We start from the raw sequence: 18,416 nt of genomic DNA on the forward strand, positions 1-18,416 counted from the left end.
GGTCACTACGTTTGATCCGTCTCCGTGGTGCTTTGTAGGGACGAATGAATACAACCATTAACACTCTCAGACATCGTGTATGTGGACAATATAGATCAGCTTTTACACTGTAAACGTCCGCATGTATATAGTGAATTATGCATGCAGTTGTATAACAGATAAGAGATTTCCAGAACAGCCCCTTTAATAAATGATCAAAAGACAGATGGACGAGGCGGAAGAAAATCAAAGGGGGACATTTTTTAAGATGCAAATGTGTTTCCGTGTCTGCCTTTTGGCAGCTGTGTTTCCTGTCAGCACTTTGTTTTACGAGACAGAATATAACGGGGCGAAGAGGTTCTCGTTCTCCCTCTTTAACAGAAGGGTTATCGTGCTTTCGTCTCTGTCTCATTTACTCTACGCTCACTCGTTGTTTGAATAGAGCATTGTGTCATTCACTAATCTAAAGGTCCACCAACTGTTTTTGTTCACCTCATTTAGGATCCGCTTGGAAAAAACGAAAAGGAGACAGAAACACATCCTCTCCCCCCTGTCACGGCTGTATAAGAGAGTCCTCACGCTAAATGAGGGTTTGATATAGATGGAACTAGCTGAGGACAAAACACTCTGATATACAGACTACAGTGTGTAGTAAAATACCATGTTCTCACGGCTTCTGATTCTTTACTGTCAATTATCTCCAATTGGAAAAACACTGTGTTTGAATCAGTAATCTACTTGTCTTTGAATACCAAAGATAAGGAGTCAGTGCTGCGCCTTCACCTCAGATCACAACAGTCACGGGGGGGGGGGGGGGGGTCCGCGGGCCATTTAAACACCGAGTCACAAGAGAGGAGGACAGTGTGGCAATTAGCGGTCGTGCCCTGCGGCTCGAAACCTCCGAACAGAACTAAGGAAATCTTTCACTGCGTGTGATGCAGTTAATGCAGCCGCAGGGAATGTGCTTTTATCTCCACCAAAGACCGGAAACAGGTGGAGTTCCATGCTTTTTTTTATTCATGTATTTCTATAGTGTGCACTGGGTTCACATATGCATGGGGGGGGGGGAACGGAGTGCTCGACAGTTTTATAAATACACCAGTGAGTTACTGTCAGATCGCATTATGCGGCGGCGGAAGAGCTTTCCTCTTCGATATCATCTTCCTCCCCTTGCCCCTCTGTCACAAAAGCACTCCGGCTGCACGTAATCACCGCGCGGCATAAAAGCCTCCGTCGCAGAGCCGCCGTCCGCCCGAGAGTCGACGGGAGGGAGAGAGACAATCCTCCAAACATCTCCTGCAAGGAAAAATAGCCCCGGCGGCTCGGAGCGACAAGAGCAAACTCTGCTCTGCACGGGCACTCCATTATGTCTTAAGTGCAGCCGAGACACTTTCAGACGGTGCACTTTGGTATGTAAATGCCGTAAAGGCTCTTTAACACATAGGTCTAACCCCCCTCCCCCCCCCCCTCCTCCCACCCGGTTGTCGCTTTGGCTTCAAATGATGACAGCACTGTTAATGTGTTATAAAACGTGCTGCACAGGTCTGAACCCCCGACGGCATCACATCAACCCCGAAGACTGCAGCGGCATCGAATATGACGGAGTAAATAAAACAGGCGGCTCTCTAATGATGTCAAAACATGCTTTTGATGAGACGTTCCGTCAGAGGGGGCCCTCATCGATCGCGCCTCCCCAAGCCAGTCACGCTCACGGAGGTCGTTAATTAAAATCCATCTCAAAGTGCAGCTTTCCTGAGGCCGAAGAACGACGCTTCGGCCCCGTTTTCATTGCACACATGAGACCAGGAGAAATTAAGATTTTCCATACCTCCATCGCGCCGTAGTACATTTTCTTTGCGTCCTCGTCCGTCTTGTCGGACATCAGATACGATTTGATCAGATACTCGTAGAAACTGTCCCGAGGCCACCGATGGAGACGTGATCTAAGAACGAAGCATGAAAAGGGAAACAGATCTTTATGGAGATGTTTTGCAGGGGGTCACCTCCAGGGACCGCATTAAAGGTTTCTGCTGTTCCATTAAAAAAGGAGAAAGTGAACTGCCTTACAACGGGTGACGTTTATGAATAAAACATTTTCATTGGTCAATATATTCATCCATTTGATGCTAATTATCCAAGCGGAATTGTTTAATGAATTCTCCCAATTACAAATGTATTACTGCTGTGAAACACTCTCTAAATATGATCAACTATCTAATCATCCTCGACCGAATGTTCCGTTGTTCCATCATACTTCCACACTGGCAGGTATGATGTCAAATGGTGTCAAACGCTCCCAACAAGTCTTAAATGTAAACCCAGATATGTTCATATAATAATCGCCATGTTTGTCCTTGACTCAAACCGAAGAGGATGAATCCCCCCCCCCCCCCCCCCCCCCCCCCCACAGCAAGTTGTAATATGAACATAAAGTATTGCGTCACTGCCCACTCACCCACAACAATTAACTTGTGTAATCATCGAGGTCACCGCTGCTTTCGCCTTATCGCATCGCATCTCTTTTTCGACTCCTTTCAGGTAAATCGCAACGATCCAATTTCCTGAAGTAATTGAATCATTACCATTTTGATAACCCACAGCAGTGGGAGTGTATGGCCGTCGCTGTGAGCACCATATTAAAAGTGAAAGGAAATAGATGAAGGGGGGGGTGACAGAGACGAGCCGGTAGGAGCCAAAAGCCACATGGTCCGAGATGCTAGCAACGTTTTCTTACATTTACTTTTACATTTACTCCGACTCCACATCGGGAGAAGATACTTAATGTGAGACCTGCACGGTGACAATAACGACCTTCACTGAGGTCATGTGAACAAAAAAAAAAAAACATCGTCCTTCGTTAAACTCTAAGGCCCAAATGTACCCACAATCCTCAGCTCACGCTAGTACTTACGTTGGACCCAGTTGCCGCTGACCGGACTGAGGAAGTTGGGGTACAGGCCGTGGGGTTTCTCGATCTTGTTCAGCAGTTTTCTGATGTTCATCACCTGCCGAGACACCCCGGGTACAGTGAACACCAGTGAACCCCTCACGCTCAGAGAGAGAGAGAGAGAGAGAGCGAGAGAGCGAGGGTTTTACGTGTCGCACCTTCTCCGTGTAGATGGGGTTCCCGGAGAGCTCCGACAGATGGACGAACTCCAGGTGAAGCGTCCCGAACTCAGCCAGGATGCTGCTCCCGGCTGAGGCCCAGCCCCAACTCCAGCTGGTGCCACTGCAGCAAGGACAAAACGAGCAGACTAAGTCTCACGAAGCAGCCATCACAAGGTCCTCCCCTGGCAGCAGGAGGACCACCTGTACCTTCAGAGGCCTCTTCTTCTGCCTGTGCTTAATACATCATAACATGACAGGCTTTTTTTTATTTTTATTTTTTATTCCCCCTTTCAGGTGGAAATCAATAATCTAATCTCCAGCAGGTCTCCAGGGATTGTGCATGATGCGTTCCGCCCAAAGCGTATCGATCCGTTTCCACATTCCACTCATTTCATTTGTGGTTTTTTTTTCAAAAGTCGGCCCATGTATATCACCCCTCCGAAAACTCTCTGGCCGCTTGTGCTGTTCACATTTATTAGGAAGCGTATACGTGTCTTCGGGGAGGGGGGGGGGGGGGGGGGGGGGGCTGACAGGGCGGGGCTGGTTTTTATGGGTTGGGGAATTAAAATGGTAGCCACGCTTGAAGTGTGTATCGTTGCCTGTTGTGCGTTAAATAAGACGAGGACCTGGTCTCCATGACGTCTGCGGACAGACGTTCTACGCTTCAAATTAGGGACACAAGTGGTTGGATTTAAGTGTCTGATGAATAACAACAACATCCGAGACCAGATAAAGCTTGGGGGCGGACCTGTCAATCACACGGTGGCCACTCTCTAAACTCTACCAGTCTTTATCTTCTGTCTAATTGTGAATGGGACCAGAAGTTACAAAATAAACTCGAAGTCGCATTGATGAAGACTCGGAACCAGTGTGGCGATGTGTTTAGAGTGTTTTCCAAGGTAACAAATCAAAGGGGGAAGTAGACTAATGAGTTCCATACAATCAAAGCTATTTAGCAACCGGGGGGAAGTCGACCCTGACGCCGACAGAAAGAATTACGCGCTCGCGGCACTTTTCAGAAACCTGCAGGTCGCCGCTTAAAAGTTGCTAAATTGTTTTAAGAAACTATTAACATGCAGGTCAGGAAGAAGGTGGAGCCATCCGGTTTTATTTCCTCAGGTCAGTGTGGGTAATATAACCGTGCTAATCTAATTCTCAGTTAATGTGTGGTCTCTTAGACGGTGCACTAACGCAGTGATTACTGGAGGCAGAACGCACCAGCAGAACGACTTAACATAACCTCCGGAGTAGATGCCAGAGAGACATCCGCTAACGAATTGCACAAATTTTAAAAGAAGGAATGCGACGGAGGGAGATGACAAAGGTTGGAGGTGGGTGGTTGCGTGAGTCAAAGAGTTTGCCCGTCTGACGAGTGCATCCATTAAAAAGTTTGGGGCGGCTCCATCATTAGTAGTTCTGGCTGGAGTCACATCCGATTGGTCCTTTAAGGAAATTCAATCTGAGAATCAAAGCGGAGGCGAGGAGGGCGGCGGGGGGGGGTGGTGTGTTTCGCGTGACTGCGAAGGTGGAGGAGAGCGGAGCGCTCGTTAATCTTTTTCGCCCCTTTAAACAAACAGACTCCTCCAAAGCCGTGAGACGTATAATGAGGTGAAGAAATAATTAAAATGGCAAAAAAATCAATAACGCATGTCACGCATTATATGTTCTCGGAGATGGGAATTTTTGTGCATCTTTACAGTAGAGCTGAAATAACTAATAATTTATAATAATAAAGTGTTTGGTTGTATACGCGCACATGGATGGAACTGTAATCTTTCAATTGAAAGGGCTTAAAGTGCTATTAGGACCACCTCCAGCATCCTAAAGGGCTTTTTAGAATAGTTTCTTTATTAAAAGGGGGCCGTGTCTTAAAGTGTTAAGTGTCAGGGGAAAGTGTTTGTCAAGTGTTTTTCATACTTTCATCCGTGATTAGGAAGATAGAGTTTTTTAAAGTAAATAATAATACTAATAATAATTTAATATGAAAATGGCTTCCAAAATCCGTCCAGAACCTGTTTACTGTGCAATAATAAGAAAAACAAACCCAGAAAACCTCACATTTGGGTAAAAAAACAAACAGAAAAATGCAGGGAAAAGACTAAAAGCACCTAGTGATTCACAACAGTCCTTTACGTAAATAAGAAATACTCCCCATATGCAGAGATGACCTCCGCCTGCTGCTGCCCTGTTACACATTGAACGCGCTCTTCTCGAGTCACGCGAGTGTGTGTCTGTGTATGTGTGTATGTATGTGTGTATGTGTGTGTGTGGACCGCAGTGTGGGCATCCCGGTGCCTCCTGCCCATCTGCACCGTGATGGTGAGGCAGCAGAGACGGGTCATTAATTAAATGTGGCAGCAGCTGTGCAGCTCGGCTGGAGCGAGGCAGCAGGCCGCAAGCCGCGACGTATTTTATGAAATAAGGCAACGAGAGGAGAAACTGGAGGAAACACAGGAATCTTTCAAAAACCGAAAGAGGGGTGAATCACTTTGATTCATTCATTTTAGATCCACTCACAGGACACTTAAGCAAACAGCATGATTGAGTGAACTGTCTGTGTGAGTCACGTTCCCTCCCTTAAGAGAATCAAAACCAACGGATTCACGGCCAATTGTTCTCAAGCGAGAATACTTTTAATAGCTCGATTGTGCTGCGTCTCCGTGGCATTAACGAGATCGTTTGATTAGAAAGGCGACGGCTCGGGAACAGATTTAAAAAAAGAACACAACTCATTTCAAATGGAAGCAAATATCATTGCAAATGCATTTGTGAACACAGATCAAATTCTCATCTTACGACATCAGCTGATTGATCGGCGGAGCGGGAGGCCGGTGCTGAGACTCACCTCCCCAGGTTGATGACTCCTCGGGGGATCCCTGTCGGCGTGTTGAAGGCGGGCAGAAGCTTCTCTCCCAGCTCCATCACTTTATTTTTGTACATCTGGAGAAGAAAAAAAAAAAGCAGAAGAGGGCTACTTGGTAAATATACAACTCACATTCACAACATACACATACTGTGTACGCTAAATATATATATATGTGTGTGTGAGTGTTTGTGTGTCAGAGGCTGTCGAAGCTGCACACATTTCCTGTCCAGAGCTAATCACGTGGAACACAAGGCCTCCTGCAGCAGAACTCCACAAGGATTAAAAGCAATCTCGTCGATGCAATCGTGCAACAGTCCGTTTGAAAGCGCTCCATCCCTGCATCTCCATCTCCATCCCCGAGGCCGGGGCTCAGGCAAACAGAGACCGGCTGCATTATCGCTCACTAACTCTCCGGCAGCCAGTGGGACCGATGTTGGAGAGGATATAAAAAAAAAAAATGAAAAAAAATCCAGACAAAGACAGTCCGAGTGGAAAAAAGGTAACGGAGGGCCGAGGAAAAGGACAGATTTATTCCAGGGACTGGAAAGCCTTTCAGAAGAGACGCGGCGGAGGAAGGGATCGAGCAGAGAAGGCGGACTGAGAGATAACAGTCAGTCCAATATAAGACGTATTAGCAAGAAGTATTTCTGTACATTCACCGTTACGGTGATATTATATTTTCCCCCGACGTGTCCTACCTGTGACACAAATCTAGTATTTCTAGGCCACAGCCAGGTCAGAAGCCAGCAAAGCGACGTCTTCAAAGCTCCCCATGAGCCTTTGCGTGTTAAATGTCACATGTCAGAGCTTTGCCAACACGCCGCGTCACACGCCGTCACAGAAACACAGCTAAACAGTCTGATGACTGAGTGAATAAACACGACTGCATGTCGAGTTGACAGAGGAGACTTCGTAGGGAAGACAATATTCTCAAGCCAAATATTTACCCAACAAATAAACCAACAAGATCTTCCATTACATTCTAAATCAAGCAGTAAATGCTTGACTTAAGCAACGATCAAAGTTTGACCAACATATCTTCCTGTTTACACATCACGTGGCCTAATATTCAGACCCAGGTGTATATGCAGAGCAGCAGTACTTGTCAATCATTTGATCCCCCCCCCGCCAGATGTTGATAGTTCATTTTGGACAGAAGCATAATGTGTTCCCACCACATTTTATGTGCCTTCATAAATAACGCCGCCCCGGGAGGACAGGAGTCTCTAAGAGAGGCACAAGTAACACCATCACAAGGACCACGCCACGCGTATGTACAATGTCTCAGGACGTCAGAGAGCTGCCACTCAGCGTTCCTCGGACGGCGTTCACTGGGAAGCCGCCGCAGGGATCACATGAGGAGGCTGCATGGGGGGGGGGGGGGGGGGGGGCACGTGGGGGGTGCAAAGGTGTTGCTCACTGATGTCTTTTGATCTGTAGACAAAAGGAGGTCTGTGCAGCGGAACCAAGTTAAGATGGATTATTGCTTACTTAATGATCATTTGTGACGTTTCATATCATTTTCGACAGCTAAGGTTTCATTCAAATCCTCCTTGTTATTCTGGCTTGACAAGGAAGTACTATTATGTCTCCCCACTTTGTCCTTTCCTCCTTACATTTAGGACACGTCCTCGACTCTATTTGGACAGGTGATGGACGCGGCGAATGAGCTGCTGATGTGTTTTAGCGGGCAAATTCCGGGCAGAAAATCTATCTACAGTTCAAATTGCGCCTCAGCTGCCGCGGGCCGCCTGCGGCGTCCTCCAGAAGCGCACAAAGACAGCGTGCGGAACGCGGTGCAGCAACCAGTTGCCTCTCTGAAAAGAGTTTTTATTGGAAATCACTTCAGGTCCGTGCGCTGCGAAAATAACGACCCGATCTAAAAGCCCGTGGGCGACATTTTGAGAACCTTTTGATGCCGCCTGGCTGCAAAGATACGCGTTTTTTTTCTGGAGGCCACAGACGAATAAATCTCACCTGGCAGTTTTTGAACACGCATCTGCAAACTGACCTCTTCGGCCTCCGTCACTATCTCAAAACGGCATGCGAGGCCAGAAGTCCATTTTCTCATCATCTCTTTCACTTTGTCCTGAACGCCGGGACACCTCGGCCCATCGAGGACGATGATTGTCTAAAGCGTTCTTCTGTTTTTTTCATATCTATATTTAATATTCTAAGCTTATAAATGTTTACAGAAAACTGCAAAGACCTCAAATGGGGGCACGTGTGGTCTGATAAATCTGAAGCCAAAATGCAGTCAAAACTTCATATTTGCAGACACAGCCTCAATAATCCTCAACTAGGACACAGAAAAACAAATACAAACCAACAACCATCAACTGTGATCACAGATCTCCTCCCATATTTTCCAGGTACTACTCTGGTGTCTTTTTATCCGTGGAGCCTGGTGGCTTTGAAGCACTTTGAGCACTGTTTGAAGTTCAACTCCCCACTCAGACAGCACATATTGCATAAAATGAATCCTTCGGGAGGCTTAAACACACTTTCCGCTCCCCGTCACCACCGGTCATCACTTTGCGCCTGCTTTCTGTTTTTTTTTTTTCTTCCAAACTTTACTGTAGTCAGAGTGGACGAGTATCTCATTGAACCCGACTTCATAACGATCACTTTGACCAAGTGGTGCTGATGCAGCTCCTCCGCTGAAATGAACGTGGTTATAAAACGTTGCGTTCCACTCACGTCACACAACACAAACCGTCTGCACCCTGTGGGTGTGTGTTTAGTGCTTTGTTATTTCTGACAGACACTGTTCCAAAGGGCTGGAGTTCAAACTGCGCCCACACACACCAACGAAACGCACACATTCGTTCCGAAACTCCGGCGAACAAATGGCGCGAGCAAGAGTTATTGTTCTCGTCATTCCCAAAAGCAGCCAAATCCGTCTCTTCATTCCCTCCCAGTTGATAGTTGATGTTCGATGTGAAAATGGATTCAGGCCATCGGGATGACTTTAGCATTAGCAGTTAGCATTGACCTCAGACGACTACGTAAGGAAAAAGGGAACCTGTGTTTGAGCGGTACCCTTTATTTATTTATATTGAGTTTACCTCCACCAGTCTTGCAACGTCAGCAAATGCAATTGTAGGTAAACCTGTGAGCGAAGTTGTGAGGACCCTCTCAGAGAGACTCAGCTCCATCTTCTCCTGATGTGTGGACCTTTGACAGGAAGTCCACTTCCACATGGATCACGCATTTCCGGTTATTGTGAAAAAGGTCTATCGACCATGAGTGGAAATGAAAGGAGACAGATACGCTCCAGGTATCTCAAACACCGGGTTCACCACAGATTGGAAGGAACATCACAAGTCTTCAATCGCCCTCTTCCCAATTCATTGACCCCTTCACCTGGGAATGACTGGACTGACAGGAGGAGACCTTCTTCTTGCACATTGATTTCCTTCTTCGCCCAGCAGACGTCCGCAGGTCGCAAACCTCTCTCCATCGTGCAGTCGGTTCTTCTCCCACCGTTGGAACAAACAAGGCTAAGAGCAGAAGGCTTTCTATTCCATCCCCGCCGTTGGTTTTCTACGCCGATGTTGATTTCATGAAATTTTGGGCCTGCAACACGCTGCAAAGTCTCACGTGGCGAAGACGTAGATGTCTTGAACACTGCCTGCCAACCAGCAGCATGCAGTCCCGCATCCGCCTGATGAAAAGCACTCTGCATAATTTATGCAGCGCGGCTGAGAACCGAAGGAGGCGAACGTGCTATAAATTAGACACGAGGACTTACTCGGAAGAACCAACGCAGCGGCGGAAAGGGGCCCGAATGGAGAAAAAAAACAATCGAGCCCCGCCCCCCCCCCCCCTCTGCTGGAAAGGATCAGCTCTAGATCGCAACCTTCATGGGCTTGTTGAGCGTCCTCGTCACATGACCACCCACTTACTTTCTACCCCCCACCCCCCTTTGATCCACTCAACTGGGCTCACGCAAATCATTTCACAGTTTTCTGACTTCTGTACAATACAGCAGACGCCCAGCTGTTATTCTTTTCTATCCAAAGGCGCAATTATATCGCATATACAGTCTTTGGCCCGTGGTTTCGGCTCTCTGCCTCACGCGGGGCCTAATTAAGGAGTAAGAAAAATACGCCACTATATCGGCCCTGTGTGTGCAAGTGTGTGGGTGCTTGATCGTCAAAAGTATAAATAGCCATCATTGCGATATATTCTTCCAATATTACAGGGCAGCCACCGAGTGGCACTGTATCATTCCTTTTTTTTCCTTCTTTCTTTTTGGGGAAATCAGGAACGCCGTCTCTCGTCCAAAGCCGATCCTCGCGTGTTTTATTTTATTGCAACCACCATGCCTGCAGGACGTTAAGGGGAGGAAGGGTGGAGGGGAGGATCCAGAGGGAAGCGTTAAACCAACCCATGTTTTACAGTGAACTCCACTAGAGACCAGTGGCCGGTTCCTGGAGCCGTCTCTGTGGCCCGGCTGTCACAGTGTCATTGTCCACCAGCTGACGAGACAATAACGCTGGCACGCCGCGCGCACCTCATCAGCTCACCCGGAGCCCGAAGACACTCTCAACGCACACGGCAGAGAGAAAAACCCCCCCCCGTCACACATCTACACTCTTAAGCTCGTTTGCGTTGACGCGGATGTCAGGACGAGATCCGCCGTCTCTGTGGCAACCGACCAGACGGACCGCTGACCCATTTATGACCCGACTTACAATTTGCACCGCTGCCACACACCTCTCCGCCGTCATGACTGGGAGCGGGCGGACGGGAGGGGGGGGGGGGGGGGAGAAGTGGAGCAGTGGTTTGCAGGGGATGTCGGTGGGAGCGGTTCTCATTACGAGCCCCCCCCCACAGGCCCGTTGTGGGAGGACAACAGGGCACCTCGTGGCCCACTCAGCCAGACAGCAGCACTAAGGGGGCACCGGGCTTCTGTGTGGGCACCGGCAGGCAACACAAATCTGAGAGAAATCCTGTCTGTTAAATGCAAATGTCTGAGACATTGCAGGAGAGTGTGGGTGATGGATTGAAGATGGCACACATACATTTTTCATTTTTTTTTTTAAATACCCTGTCAGTGACTTGAAATGACAAACAACACCTGAAACTTTGAAGCCCGGCCAGATTCACCCAGAAGTTGGGTCATTTATCGTGAAATGTTTGTTGAGTTGAAATTATTTTGCAGGTCATGAACCAAGGTATCAATCAGTTGAGCTGATTTTACTTCATGAATGGTCAGATCACCAATGTCTGTGTGCCAATCCATCGAGTAGATGTTACAGAATGAGTAAAAAACTGGAAACCGGTAGTGCTAAAGTCAGAAGATTCACATTTATCAATTACTTGGTCCTTTTAGTCTGAAACAACGTGGTGCTTTGCCGTTCGGAGGCTTGAAAATGGAGATGTAAGATGTCGCTCTGGACCCGAGATGATCCCTCAGGCCGATTGCAGCAGAGACACAAAGAAAGCACCGACATTCTCCTCTTTAATCACAAAGGTGCGAACGAGTGTACAGAAAAGGGAAAGTCTCTTATCCGTACGAAAAACGTCCACACCAGCGCTGAACAATCAATATCACTGCAAATACCTCGCGTTCATTATCTAAAGGAGCTAAACGTGATCTGGGAGAAAGGAACCAGCCGATTGCAACAGAGTGGTGATGAGATTGGAGGAACACAATGTGGTGTGACGGTGGGGGCGGGGGTAAAGTGCACAAGATAAAGATGTCACAGCCTCAGTGGGGGAGAGCGAGAATGAAGCAGGTCTGAATCTTTTGACTAGATTAGAAGGGGGCGGGGCCAAAATGGGAAAGGCGTGAGATTCGGGCTGATCTGTGTGGCCTCGCTGCGCATCCACGCTTCGGTGATGCCAGCGAAGTAGTTTGGGGAGTGGCAGAGCCGCAGAGAGAGAGAGAGAGAGAGAGAGAGAGAGAGAGAGAGAGAGAGAGAGAGAGAGAGAGAGATAAACGAGGCTTCTTTAAAAGCTCCCGGTGGCAGAGCCGGGCTTCAAAAGGATCGTCTGCTTCATCAAAGGCTCGACTCAGCGGAGGACGCGGCCACTGCGAGGCCTCGCGTGTGGGCGACCACCGGTCTGCGGCAGCCAGGGAGACGGATGTTTGCTCTAGAATACGTTTTTTGTGTCCTCCTCGGCCGAGGGATTAGGACGCCATGTAACGTGCTTAAGGGACTAATGTTCACGGCGCGAATCCTTCACCGGGGGGGGGGGGGGGGGGAAGAGCGGGGCCTCGGCAAGAGGGTTTTCAGTGTCGTCAGTGGCCGCGAGTAGGAGGCAGAGCCGAGCAACGCCGAGGTGTCACGAGCCGCAGTTTTCTCAGAGAGCGGTCCCGAAAGGCCCGACTTAAAGCGGAAAAATAAACCAACCACCAAGCGATGCACCATTGAAGGACGTGGCATGGTTCAAGTTACAGGCGGGTGGGGGGGGGGCTGATAGGGCACAGTGGGTGATTATTATGCTCTTTTGGAACATCTTATACAAATTTATCACGTGCAGCTGGGGAGTGGTACAGCACCAGCTGACTGTAACACAGGAAGTTGCACGTGAACATGTGCATGTGAACTCTGCACCCCTGACACAGGCAAAATATCACTACATATGAACTCTGCACCCCTGACACAGGCGTAGATATCAATACATATAAACTCTGCACCCCTCTTGAACAAAGGAAGCCCCCGCCCCCATGTTCCACCCTGTTGTTGTGTATGTGTGAAGGATGCGAATAAAAGGCTGATGTGAAGGGAAGTTCGTCGGCATACGACTTGTCTGTGGTTTGTGCTCACCTCTCGGTAAGGTAGCAGAAATACCTATCAGGGGCGCAGGCCGGGCCTCAACTGGCAGCCCGCCTCCTATTCGGGGGGAACCCGGATGATGGGCTGCAACGCCATCAACGCGACGCGGACGGATGCGCTCTGAGCTTGACATCGGAATCTCCGGAAACCTCTGTGACAACGTGCAGAACACCGCTGCAGAGCGGGGGAGGGGGGGGGGGGGGGGGGGGGGGGCGCGCTTGGGAGGCTGCGGGCGTGCGGTTGGATAAGTCAGCCCCCCCGTTCCTTGTGTCTTTTAACTCCAACGGTCTCTTCTGGGGCGAAGTTGCTGTTACTTAAACTCTGTGTAATGTATCTTCCTTGAAAAGCCGACATAGTCATCAGGCTCTCCGTGGAGTCTGTGAAGAGAAAGGCAATTCGGCTCAACGCGGCGCGCAGTCTGCGTGGCGTAGATAACCGCCATTGCCACCCCAGCAAATTTCACTGATTCTCCTGGAAAAATTGAAAACGTGGAACAAGACACTCCAGGAAACTCGTCTTGCAAAAGGTTTGAGTGCAAAAGGCAGAAGCTCACTTGTTAAAATGATATATATTTAACGTCAAAAGAAAGAAACATGGTGAAGCTGGATTCTTCTCAATAAAACATAGGGATATAGTAAAGACATTACATCAAGATGGTAATATATACAATTAAACTGTACTTTTGTCAGTGCCTGTTTGATCGATCTCGCGTAACGAAGGTGTCGTATTGCTGCAGAGCTGGAAATGCAGAGACTGTAGTTCCACTGTGTTTTTTAATGCACAAAAGACTGTAAAATGTGGAAGAAAAGGACTGAGATGTGTAAAAATAAAAAGGGGGGCATTTGGGGGGGCATATTCTGCCTCATTATCAGACAATCTGACCTTGAAACAAACACTGAAACGGGTACCAGACACAAATTCCATTAATAGAAGAAGATTTTCAGTCTTTACAACCTTGCTTTCTCCCCCCCCGCCCCCCACACTTGCGCAATAAGAACGTGTTTTATGGCATTTATCTTGGCCTTCCACCTTAAAGAAGCCCGCCGGTACATTATTTAGTGACTCCAGACACATGAATTCTTGTAAAATCACATTTTGAACACGAGCCTTGGTCAACCAGGTGGTTTCGCTGAGTGAAAGACTGTCAATCTGCCACGAGGCCCGAGGTCAAGCGTCCTTGAGTGAAGCGATGAATCTCGAGCCGCTGTCAGGTTTGCCGTTGCCGTCTTCTTGTGTCGGATGCCGAACTCCTGCAGGCTGCAGCACAGAACACACCAACCACCGTGTGTGTAAACTCTCTCAGAGAGCACATCAGCCACATGCCTCGGGGGCTTTTGTCAGCTTCTCAACACAGAGGCATCGGCGATGACGCGACGCGCCGCCACAACGCGCCGCCACGACGCGCCGCCACGCCACGACGCGCCGCCACGCCACTCATCCAAAAGGCTCGCCGCAGCCGACGGTACCTTTTCCAGCGCGGGCCGTTACGAAGCATCCTCTCGGTCCCTCTCTGCAGCGACCTCCAATCCGTTAGGCCATCATCCTCTCCGAGTCCACCTCGGGGGGGGGGGGGACCTACTTAGATGGCAACGCATCCTCCTCTCCGATTGGCCGCGGCAGGCTTCCTGTTGCCGTGTACACGCTGTTGCCATGGTTTCGGCTGGAGCTGCGCTGCAGTTTTTGGTTTTTTTCCGCTAGCTCCATCTGTCTCGGGTGCCGGCGCGGCGGGAAGCGCTGTGATTCGACTCGTTTTCTCACCGGGGGGTGGGGGAAGGGGGGGCACTCCTCGGGCCTCGGCGCTGGCAGACATCAACTCAAGTTCAGACACACTGCACGACAGTGGAGAGGATTGCTGTTTTCGGGGGGGGGGTTGGACATGCTTCATAAATTTGAGGGCAAAATATTGGTAGTAAAGCTGAACAGATTTGCTTTACTGCTGCCAAAAGACCCAGGTGCAGGATCGAGGCGCTTTTGAGTGAGAAAAACACTGAAAACAGGTCACTCATTTGAGCAAATATGTTCAAATGTCTTAGATTACACTCCAGTTTACTTTTATCCCCAATATTTATGCACGTATTTCATTTATACGTAAATCATTTATATACGCAAAGTGAGCCGGGCTTCAGGGCATCTGGCTCGCTGCTCTTCCACCTGAGATTAGCTCCTGTAACCCTGTGGACCCCCCGCCCCCCCCCCCCCCCCCCCCCACCGAGGTTTTGTTGCTATTCCACAGACGTAGCTTGCGTTGCATTGAAATTCAAATTTTTGGAGAAAAACTAAACAAAACAACAACACCAGGCTGAAGAAAAAGAGACACAACACAAACAGACCTGAATCATTCCGACACTCGGAGTGCTCGGAGTTGTGACCTGTCACAAGATCCGGGGATGCGTTCGGGGTTAAACACTCTGGGCACAACATTCTTCGAAGATGGTGAGTAACGCTGTGTGATATTCCCCAGAACCCCTCGACGTGCGAGTTCCCCCCCACCCCCCCCTCCCGGGGGGCTCTCTTCCGAGGGATCTCTGCCCCGCCACAAATGTCACAGCTCATAGATATTGCATGGGCCTCTGCCGTTTGATGCTAATTAAATGCTACTGCTCGCCGGGCGCCAGCAGGGAACGAGTGTGACGACGGGAGGGGGGGCCCGCTGAGGAGAGATGTTTCTGTGGAAAGGACCAGATCTAAAGTTGCATTCTCTAGATTTTATCCTAGCAGTTTGTAAAGGGTGTCAATTTAAGAACCATTACCGCATTATGACAACCGCGCTAATGTTGCTTTTATTTCATTTGGCAGGTCTAACCAGAGCAAGTGCAGGTAGTGAAATGTAAGATACATGGCCCAATCTATATATTGTCCAGGCCAATACAACAAAGGGATGATTTGTGAGTATAAAATGCAGGTGCATGTTTCCATCATCGTGTTTTTCTTCACGAATCAGGTCTTAAGGGAAAGATGACCGGGAGAAAAGGGGGGTTGGCTTGACAACAGATGCAAGAATACCAAATCACTGAGAAAGTCCGATTCGAGCGCGATGCACTAAAATCGATTTCCTCCCGGCGGCAGATGACATTTGTCAGCTCCTCGCTGAAGGTGAGCGGGCGGATCACACGGTGGGAAAAGGGGTTTTTTTTTCTTCTCGAATCGGTGTGATTTGGACTGGCAGACGAACGGCAGCTTTCCAAGGCAGCCCACACGGCTGCCACTTAGCTCTGTGGAGAAATGTTGCACACAAAGACCTCTTGCAACGGAGGGGGGGGGCTGACCCTGTCGGGCTGCACTGGGGGGGAGGCCCCCCCCCCCCGGGAACGCTGAACCGTAAAAAAAAGGCGACTTCAGCCTTCATGCGAGTGTGGGAGTGTGTATTCGGGTTGGATTTGTCACATGTGACCACTGGGATGGGAGGCGTGCAAACAATCGCTAGATCAGGCGGCCGGTCAGCTTCCATTCATCTCAGGGGGCTTGCGGGGGCCGACTTGCCGCGGTCCACAGCGGTGACAGCAGGAGAGCCGGAGGTGTCTCCCGGGGAGGCCACTCCTGCCACGGCCACGTCCACACCAGAGAGCAGAACATATCTTTTATTTTTCTCGTTCTTCGGCACCTGGTCCGCGCCAGGGGCTCATTTCAAACAGCAGTGGCGTGTGCGAGGAGCTCACCTGTCTTGGTAGGAGCGCGCGAGGGGGGGGGGGGGGGGGGGGGGGGGGAGAAGACGCAGGAATGGGGCCTGGCAGCTCCTGTGAGCACCGGGTTGGAGGTGGCAGATGCGTCACATTGTGCGCGTGGCAGCTACCTGCTTCCTGCTACCGCGGCTCTATTTGTCACTTCCCTTTTTGCTTGGTTTGTCCCTTTAGGGGGGGGGTTTCTTGGGCCTCAAACATACCAATTAGAAGACTCAAACTAAAACTCAAAAGTCGTAACGTGAAAACAACGGAGAGGGCATTTGACATTTCAATTAGGTTGAGTCTGCAGAGGAGAACCTGTTTTAAACTGTTTCATTCAATTAAAGTGGCCTGAGTTTCTGACAGTAACTGTACCTGAGGGCACACAATTACAGCTTCATTATAAATGATGAAATAAATTCACTTTTTTCTCACCTTCTTAGTTTTATGATCTCTTGAAAATTGCAGAAACAGCTTTTCCTCGTTTTATAAATATGTTGACAATTTGTATTCTTTTATATCTCAGAAGATCGGGTTACATTTGCTAATCCAAACTATTAAAGCTCCACTATTCTTTCAGTTAATTATTGTATAGCCAACAAAACATGACATCCAGGGGTGAAAGTAGTACACTGTACATTTTATAAAATACTGCACCGTAACGTCTTGTGACTTCCAGTTCATAATATGTGGTTACATATAATTCGTGAGTGGATAATATAATATTACATTCTGTGATAAACCTTTTTGTCATTTTAGCTTAAAAGCAAAAATAATAACAAATAAAAAATCATTTATCACAGTATTTTGCTTTAATTTACTACCTTAAAATTATAGACAATAAATAGTGACACTTCTTGGAACAGGTAAATTGGTTTGACACATTAATCTTAATTCTAGACCCATTTACTAGCTGGTGTAATGTATGATCTTGAGTCATAGTCAGTGAATGAGTTTTTTTAGTTGCCATGGAGATGTAGTCTCACGGCTAAGACACATTAGTGTGGACTGAAATAACCTTCAGTAAATAATGTAGTTCAAATTGGCTTCACCTCAACAAGCTCACACAACAAAATGCCAACATTTTGATGCGTAAATAGTATTCTTCCAATAGTATAACACCTAGATTTCAATAACACACCTTTTTCAATTCAACAATTGAGACCTTTTTTGTATGACTGCAACACTTGTTCCCGCACAATAGGAGTAAAGCTGTAGTACTCAGAGGAGGGGTCAAAAGTTTACCAAGCTATGGACGAGCATGAGAGACTTTTCTTTTTCTTTTTTTTCCCCCCCTCCAGTGCGAGGCCTCGTACGGGTGCCAGACTCTGTGTCCGTGCTCCGCGGGCTACAAAAATGTGAGGATTTGGACGGTGCCAAAGCATCTCTTTGGCACCAAGAGAAAGCACTTCCCAGCCTCACTGCCATGGCGCCGCGCCCGGTCTGCAGCCAGCTTCTCCACTTTGAGGCTGCAAGGACATCCTTCCTCCCCCCCCCCCCCCCTCCCCCCGCGAGCGTCCGAACGGGGGGGGGGGGGGGGGGGGGGGATGGGGGGTCGAGTCCAGACATGTTGGACCCCGCATGCTGGCGAACCAAAAAAAAAAAAAAAAAATCCCAACCAAGACGGGGCTCATTTAGGACCGAAGGCAGGCGCTCCGATTGGCTCTGATTGTCATGATGTCACGATGTCATTATGATGTCATTATGAGCGCCGCGGTGACCGTGCAGCTCCGTCAAATAAAACAAAAAACAATCTCATCCAGAGAGAGAGAGAGAGGGGGGGGGGGGGGGGGGGGCCTTGACCTGAGATGGACGACGGGAGCCGCGTGTTCATTCTGGCGACTGAAATGAAATGTCACGCCGGCGGGAACGGGCCCGGTCTCGGCCTCCCAAAACAGTTTTGGGATGATGCGAGAGGAATTGGTGGCGAATGAGCTCAAAGGGGAGCAGAAACAGTGGCGGAATTGGAAGCCGAGGGACCGACGTGTCCGTGATTCACTGAGTAAAGGAGGC

General features: G+C 48.8%; 1 protein-coding gene across 1 annotated transcript in view; it reads right to left on the reverse strand.

The window, feature by feature from the left end:
• LOC119197986 (mannosyl-oligosaccharide 1,2-alpha-mannosidase IA) overlaps positions 1-18,416 on the reverse strand; it is a 68,012-nt gene that overhangs the window by 4,699 nt on the left and 44,897 nt on the right. Inside the window, 5 exon segments of the mRNA XM_062565550.1 lie at positions 1,708-1,899; positions 1,902-1,922; positions 2,891-2,984; positions 3,085-3,208; positions 5,933-6,027. Of these exon segments, the coding sequence (XP_062421534.1) occupies positions 1,708-1,899; positions 1,902-1,922; positions 2,891-2,984; positions 3,085-3,208; positions 5,933-6,027 (526 nt within the window).

This window comes from Pungitius pungitius, chromosome 11 (assembly GCF_949316345.1).
Source record: "Pungitius pungitius chromosome 11, fPunPun2.1, whole genome shotgun sequence".
In the NCBI taxonomy this organism is placed as follows: domain Eukaryota; kingdom Metazoa; phylum Chordata; class Actinopteri; order Perciformes; family Gasterosteidae; genus Pungitius; species Pungitius pungitius.